This window comes from Littorina saxatilis, linkage group LG1, assembly GCF_037325665.1.
Source record: "Littorina saxatilis isolate snail1 linkage group LG1, US_GU_Lsax_2.0, whole genome shotgun sequence".
Taxonomy (NCBI): domain Eukaryota; kingdom Metazoa; phylum Mollusca; class Gastropoda; order Littorinimorpha; family Littorinidae; genus Littorina; species Littorina saxatilis.
In genome coordinates, this window is record NC_090245.1 from 53,925,946 (window position 1) to 53,934,319 (window position 8,374).

The 8,374-nt window shown below is 47.0% G+C and overlaps 1 protein-coding gene across 1 annotated transcript in view; it reads left to right on the top strand.

The window, feature by feature from the left end:
• The window catches only part of LOC138978994 (uncharacterized), a 37,671-nt gene extending 29,537 nt beyond the window's left edge, over window positions 1-8,134 (top strand). Inside the window, exons 3-4 of the mRNA XM_070351841.1 lie at window positions 6,191-6,850; window positions 7,154-8,134. Coding sequence (XP_070207942.1) covers window positions 6,191-6,850; window positions 7,154-8,134 — 1,641 coding nt within the window. The remainder of the gene's footprint in view (window positions 1-6,190; window positions 6,851-7,153) is intronic.
• The last annotated feature ends 240 nt before the right edge of the window (window positions 8,135-8,374 follow it).

Sequence of the window (8,374 nt, forward strand, 5' to 3'; positions counted from 1 at the left end):
ATTTTCAGCTCACAAAATTATGTCTGTGTATCAAATTAACAGCTGCGCTTTCGATAATTTGCAGTTTTTGCGTGTAAGGTTCTCACAGAAAAATGTGCCTACAAGTGTAATGCAATGCCACGGTTTTTGGAATGAATATGGCTGAAAGAAATGTAGAATATTTTATCACATTTCATTAACAGTTAACGTGGGTAGATAGGGTTTTTTCCCGTTTTAGTGTACTGTTGTTGCCAGCAGAGAGATCACGATAATTGTTTTCGTCGCAAATATTTCGTCAGAGATTTGAGGCAATTAATTACCCATTTTGTCAGCGGTTTTTCCCTCGTCATGGAGAAAAAAGGCCCCATTTATTATAAATGAGATTGGAAACGCTACCCCTTCAAATCTAAACAATAAAATGTGCAGAATATCAACAGACAGCGCTCTTCTTGCCTTGCAATGTCTCCCCACAGTATACCTTTCTTGTTGCCAACTATACATTTTATAGCACGTATCAGGTGTTAATTTACCTCCTTTTCAAAACGATGCAACACTATCCCTAAAATCTCGATATATTGCAAGGATAAAAAAAGGTAGAACAATCGTCATAACTGCTCATTTTGCCGGTGTGGAATGGAGGAGGATGATCTCGCTTTCCACAGGGGTGAGTCTTCTGTTTGAAAAACAAGTAAGAGGAGAAAGTATGATTAGCCTTTCGAAAACTGGGATTTGCGTATAACTTCTTTGAAATACCTTCTTTTTTTCTTTTCCCCCGTATCTAATCGAAGGCAAGAGAATTCTGGTTGACGGATAAAGCTTCTTTACGTATTTTTTTCTTGTAAGGTCTTTTGGAATCTCCATCTTGTCGTCCCCCCCCCCCCCCCCTCCCTTTTTTTCGCTTAACCCATGGCACTCATCCTCTTCATCGCCCTACCATCTTTCTTTGGCTGTCATTTGGCTAAAACTTTTCAAATTTTCCAATGTATAACACTAAGTGTTAATTGAAAACGTAACCTATACAATAACACGACAAGCTCCTGCCACAAAGAAACACTTGAAGAATGCACGACCCCCTTCCCCCCCAACCTCTGCATCCTTCCTTCTCCTACATCCGGCGGAGAAAGCATTCTAAACTTTTCAAAAATGTAGAGCTCGATTGTATAGTATTGTGTATCAGGTAAAAGATTTGTTAATCGCGGTGGAAAAAACACTGCTTGAAAACATTCCTCCGCTCACTTCCCTCCTTCCCTCCTGCCCGAAAAGCCCTGTCCTCAGCCCCTGTGCCCCAGCGTCAAATTGACCATCAAGATGGCATTGGAGCCGCGGCAGCTCGTGGTCAATATTTTCCCCCCAGAAGCTGGCGCCCGGACCGGACAATGGCGATCACTGTCCCCTAGCCCCGGGTCCCCTTAGGTCCCTCCCGGTCCCTCCCTCGGGCTGGACAGCAGTGCACACGGGAGCCGGGCGAGCAGGCGTCTGGCGCGCATTTCTCGGGCAAACGCGGGGACACGCTTCGCATTCTGACAGATTTTAATCCTCGGCAATTGCTGACAGGTCCATCTCTCTCAACATGCCGCGGCTCCAGCCGTCAGCGATTGTGAGCCGCTGCTTAGTGCTCCACTGATGACAAGGCTGTGTGGAATTCTGCGAGTTCTTCGGCGTCCATACAGGATGACTGCGAGTGATACAGGTTTATTTCCACTATAGTAGCGCCAGTAGAATGCCATGCAAGTGGATGTGGCGTTAGCTGCATACCATCATGATGGAAGACGCCCTATGACTTATACTGACATTGGACACACCAAGAGTTAAATTGACCATGGATACAGCAGAAGTTTCTTCCTTAAAATCAAGTTTCAGATCATATCAAATTATATCACATCACATCACATCACACCACACCACACCACACCGCATCATATTATATCATATATCATACCATATCATATCATATCATAAAATATCATAAAATATCATATCATATTATATCATACCAAATCATATTTTGTATATTCGGGGTGTGAATAAGCACTTTAATTACTGTACAAACCTATGGACACCCTTGCAATGGTTGGGTCTTTGCTCCAACTTGGTCTTACCCACAGACATTGATAAGACAGAATAGACTACTCTTTCTATGTCTGTGGGTCTTACCCACGGAAGGCGGTGCGTCAAGGGAAAGAACTCGAAAATATCTTGCCCCATCACAGATAATAATTCGCAAACGAGAAAATGGTTAAAGGGCTACAATGTATACATTTTCAACAGCCTTCGAGCTAGGACTCGGAATGTTTGCTACAATGTCCGCTTACATCATACAATCTTACATCAACAAACACTTCAGCGACCAACACAAATTATTCCCAACACGACTTATTGTCAGCGAAAGAAAAGCGGAACACCTGTGTGTAATCTTCTACTGAAAGAAGACACAGATGAAAAAGACAAACAGACTGAGGTAAACGATGCTCTGTGTGTGTGTGTGTGTGTGTGTGTGTGTGTGTGTGTGTGTATGTGTGTGTGTGTGTGTATGTGTGCGTGCGTGCGTGCGTGAGTGCGTGCGTGCGTGAGTGCGTGCGTGTGTGCGTGTGTGTGTGTGTGTGTTTTGCTTGCTTGTTTGTTTGTTTGTTTGTTTGTTTTTCATTTATTAAATTTTTTTTACAATAGCCACTGGAGTGAAAACAACAATTTATGTGCACCAAAAAACGATTGCAGGCAGGTCTACAGCTGCAGTCCCTCCGTTCTAATATAGACTGAACCCTATATTCCCTCCAACACGCTTACTGAGTAATCACACGCCACGAAATGATTTGACACCTCGTACCCCAGCGCTCTAGGTTAATATTTGCTTTATCTATAAATTATTCCCAACACGACTTATTGTCAGCGAAAGAAAAGCGGAACACCTGTGTGTAATCTTCAAAAGAAACGAACAACCCGTAACGGCCCTCAGCTAATTCGCCCCTTTCTGCCGCTCTCCGCTGTGACTCATGCAAGCCCGGAGTGTGGAGACTGACGTTATTCATCCGCTGATTAGTAAGACGTACGTTTTTAAGGTACACTACAGGCTGTGCATGCGGATACTATGGTGCTTATTTGTCTGTATGTATAAGATCAGTTTGCATTTTCTGGATAAGAGACTGAGAGATATTACGAGCAGACCCACAGACAGATAGAAGACACTGATATACCAGGAGAGAGACTGACCGACGGTGTGTGTGTAGGGGGGAGGTATAGGGGGGGGGGGGGCGTGCGCGCGCGAGTGTGTGTGTGTGTGTGTGTGTGTGTGTGTGTGTGTGTGTGTTTGTGTGTGTTTGTGTGTGTATTGACATGTAGAGTAGAGGGGTAGTAAAGGGTAGAGGCAGTTAGGAGTTTAGGTGGGAGGGGGGTGGGGGTGGGGTGGGGGGGGGGGGGGGGGGTAGAGGGTGAAGGCTAGAGGCAAGACGGAACTTGAGGAGAGGGGCGATACCTTCATACACCCAATATCCCACCCATTCACAAACACTTCAGCGACCAACACAAAATTCTCGTTCCAACAACTTCCACCGCACGAACACGAACACACAACACCAAACCTGAGTCTACACCCGAGCGCTGAACGCAGGAGCAACCAACTCAAATTCAACGAATCCACCCGGCATATACCCCATCCCTTCCATATTCCTCCCCTCCCTCCATCCTCGTCCCTTCGCCTTGCCACGTGTCCATTTAGGGGTGTTTGCAGGCGGTTGTGCGGGTATTTACCGGAGGTTCTACCCGGCTAAACCGGCTGAACTTGAAGAGTCAACAAGGAGGGTCGGTAGGAGCCAGGGCTTTGGAAATGGAGGAGGATTTACACCCGAGTATCATATCTGCTTGACAGTCGCCACACGTACCCCACACGAACAAGAGCTGGTGTTGCAGGTAAAAAAGACTGGCAAGAGAGCTGGCCATCTGTATCACCTGACTTTTTTTTTACTTTTTTTTTTTACCTGGTCCTACCTGCGTCTCTAATCATACACACGCAAAAAAAAGAGGAAAGAAGGGGCCGGGGAAGAGTAGAGGGTATAGAGGAAGGTGAAGAGGAGGGTATAGAGGAAGGTGAAGAGGAGGGTTTAGGGAACTTCGGATTACGAGTGGTCTATTGCAGTCTTTTTACAGTATGTTGTTGTTGTTGTGGTTGTGGTTGTTGTTGTTGTTGTTGGTGGTGGTGGTGGTGGTGGTAGTGTTGGCGTTGTTGTTGTGTTGATGGTGGTGGTGGTTTAGGCAAGTTTTGTTTTCAAGAATTTCAAATAACTACAGTATTCTTGTACGTATTCAGGCCCTCTTTCCGCTCTGCCTCTGCCCCGCCTTGCACCCTCGCTCTACTGAAGACACACAAATACATGGTCGACTACAATGTCTCAAAATGGAAGGACGATAATTATACGTGTGGGTTTAATTCAACGAATGCTTAGCTGTTCGCTTCGTTCAGAACAGCAGCATCTCCATACAGTACGAACACCTGACCAACCATTGCTGCTGCTATTGCAGCTGCTGCTGCTGCTGCTGCTGATGATGATGATAATGATGATGAGGAGGAGGAGGATGGTGATGATGTTGACGACGACGACGACGATGACGACGACGACGACGATGATGATGATGATGATGATGATGATGATGATGATGATGATGATGATGATGATGATAAAAGCGGGGACTACTATTAAGATGACGGTGACGTTGTCCACTCCACACACTAAACCCTTCTCAGATCTTTATCCTTTTTTTCAATCAACTTTCCAAAAGAAGAAAGGCGTCTCGATGTCGCGCACATTTTGTCAATATTCAGAGCAGTACACGCCACAGCCCAATAAACTTTTGAAGACAACTAAACAGAAACGTTTGATCACGCGTGTAAACACATACTTATTCAGCCGGTTAGTTTGTATATTCCCTACAAAGTCATTTCCTACAGACAACCGTCTGATTTTGCCAAAAGACGTGACTAAATTTATAATTCAACCCGACCCAGAATAGAAGACGCAACGAGAGAGACGGAGAAGAAGAAAAAAACACCGTAAAATTAAACGAAGAAAAGGGGGACTATTTACTAAAGGGGCACAATTCACAACACAAACGCTTTAAAGCTTTAAAGCCAAATCTTGAAGTCAGAGAAAAAGACACAATAGATATTTTTACATACGGATGTTTTGTGAGTGCTAAACGGCTGACAGATCTGGGTACACTTGTCCTGCTCGGTGAAAACCGATGCCCGAGTCAACTGGTACAGCGGCAAAATTGCTGTTTGAATAAACGAGGGGCCTGTGTATGACAAAAGGTAATTTGCATTCCCTGGGATTAGATGCAAGCGTGTGATGTGGCGCAGCGACGGGCTAGTCTGTATCAAAGGCATTTGCGATTCGTCAGAATTTTAATGCGTCATCATATCCCTGAGAACAGCTTCCCTAAGGTACGACGTAACTAACATCTCAAAGCGGCCAAAGTGATTGAAAACCGAGTAGGCGGCGGCTGAAAATAGTGAAATCAGTTTACCTGACTGCCATTCATGAAATTAAAATTGGTAACAGAGATAGGGTGAGAGTGAGAGTGAGAGTGAGATAGAGAAAGACAGACAGAGGGAGAGAGAGAGTGTGGAGAGAGGGGGAGAGAGGGGAGAAGAGTGAGAGGAGGGAGAGAGAAAGAGAGAGAGAGAGAGAGAGAGTAAGAGAGAGAGAGGGAGAGAGAAGAAGAGAGAGAGAGAAGGAGGGAGGGAGAAAGAGTGAGAGACAGAGAGAGAGAGAGATAGAGAGAGAGAAAGAGAGAGAAAGAGAGAGACGAGAGAGAGAGAGAGAAAGAGAGAGACTCGAGAGAGACGAGAGAGAGAGAGAGAGAGAGAGAGAGAGAGAGAGAGAGAGAGAGAGAGAAAGATGAAAGGGGACACAATTATAGACGATGTTAAACTCAGAATAAATAAGAGGCAGTCCTTTCTTATTCAGGTGGTTTAGTCTAAACGAACCTGAAGAAGCCTCGCAATACCTTGCTAAGCTAAGTTAGCCCCGTGGACATCTATATACGGTGGGCGAACGAGAGACCTTACTTTAGTCGGTTGTCCAGACCTTCAGGACATCTGCGGAAGCAATGACCTCTGGCTGTTATGCTATATTGCGAATTTACTTATTCTTCTTCCTCTTCCTCTTCTGACGACTGAGTGTGGCCAGCATAATGACGTGGGTTCAGTTTCGTTCAGGGTGTGCAGGAGCCCACCTACTACAGAAGCGGCCACATCATCGACTGGGCTGTGTATCGAGAGGACGACCTGCTGGTGAACTCTTGTGCCGTCAACCACATGATCTCGTCTGATCATGCGGCAGTCCTCTGCACCCTCAACGTGGCCAGGCCCCAACGACAACCTGTCTACAGGACTGTGCGTGACGTCAAGGCCATAGACAGAGACGCCTTCAAAGCGGACATCACGGCGATGCTGCAGGAGCTGAGTCCTGACGTCACTGCCCAGCAGCTGGAGGACGGCCTTCGTCGACTGTTAGACAAGCACGCCTCAGCTACGGAGCGGCGTGTGCCATCAGGTCGCACATCTCCGTGGTACTCTGCCATCAGCGGCCAGCTCCGACAGGCCAAACGCGATCGTCGGCGCGCAGAGAGACGCTGGCAGAAATCCAAACTGACGGTTGACGAGAAGATATTCTGGACCGCGAAGGAGGCGGTTGTTGAGCTTGTTCAGCGGGCCAAGGAAGACTACTGGAGCTCTAAGATTGAGTCCAGTGCGTCGACCAAGGCTCTGTTCAGCACCAGCAACCGTCTCCTTGGGAAGAGTAAGGACTCCACCCTCCCCACAGACATTCCCACCGAAGATCTCTCTGACACCTTCTCTGACTTTTTCTCTAGCAAGGTTTAGAAGATCAGAGAGGAGCTGGACAGCGCGACTCCCACACCATCCTCGCCGTTCACGGATGACGTGGAACAGACGGCGTCATCCTTTGTTGGTTTCAGACCCGTGACCGAGCAAGAGGTGAAGCGTGTCATCACTAAATTCGCTCCCAAAACATGTGCCCTTGACCCCATCCCCGTCCCACTGCTTGTAGAATGCCTAGATGAACTTCTGTCTGTTATCACTTCTATCATCAACTCTTCTCTTCTCTCTGGCACCTTTCCATCCACATTCAAACAGTCCATTGTCCTCCCCCTTCTCAAGAAACCGTCCCTAGATCCAAACACCCTGAAAAACTACTGTCCTGTCAGCAACCTCTCCTTCCTCTCCAAGATCACTGAAAAACTTGTTCTTTCTCAACTCTCTGACTATCTTCACTCTCACAACCTCTTTCCTACCACACAGTCCGCCTACCGAGCAGGTCACAGCACCGAGACAACGCTTGTTCGTGTCATGAATGACCTCCTGCGCGCGATGGATGGTGGTAATCTCTCCATTCTCACCCTACTTGACCTCTCAGCAGCTTTCGACACAATAGACCATCAGATACTTCTTGACCGCCTCCATCTCTCTTTCGGGCTTTCCGGCACAGCACTCACCTGGTTTCAATCCTATCTCTCGGACAGAACACAGACAGTCTCAGCAGGCAACCACACTTCCAAAACTTCCACCCTTTCACTAGGAGTTCCCCAGGGATCTGTCCTCGGACCAGTCCTTTTCATCCTCTACACCAAACCTCTATCAACTCTCATCAGCCACCACTCGGTTTCCAGTCAAACCTTTGCAGATGACACACAACTCCGGGGCTCTTGGCCCCCGGATCAGCTCGATTCCACCATCCGCCGCGTACAGGACTGTGTCGACGATGTCAAGCGCTGGATGACCTGCAAAAAACTAAAACTAAACGACGACAAAACCGAAGTCCTCCTCATCCACCCTAAAAACAAGCCTCTCCCTCCTTCTGTTCCTTCTTCTATCTCTGTAGGCATCTCATCCTCTGCTAGAAACCTTGGAGTGACCTTCACAGACACCCTCTCCATGGACAAGCACATCCCGAACATGTGCAGATCCGCATACACTGAGATCAGAAAAATTAGCAGTATTAGACATCTTCTTTCCTTTGACGCCACCAAAACTCTTGTCCGCTCTCTCATTCTCTCCAAATTTGACTACTGCAACGCTCTACTCACAGGCATTCCCCAGCACCTCACAGACAAACTTCAGAAAGTCCAACACAGCAGCTAGACTCATCTTCAGGGCAAAGAAACACGACCACATACAACCACTCATGCAACAACTACACTGGCTTCCTATATCTTCCCGCATCATACACATCTGCTTCAACTCTTTCACTGATTCTCACTTTCCTGTCTATCTTTCTGAACTCTTGCATCCTTACACTCCATCCAGACAGCTCTGCTCATCCACTGACAGCAGAATACTTTCCATCCCACGCACCAAAACCAAAACCACTGGCGACCGTTC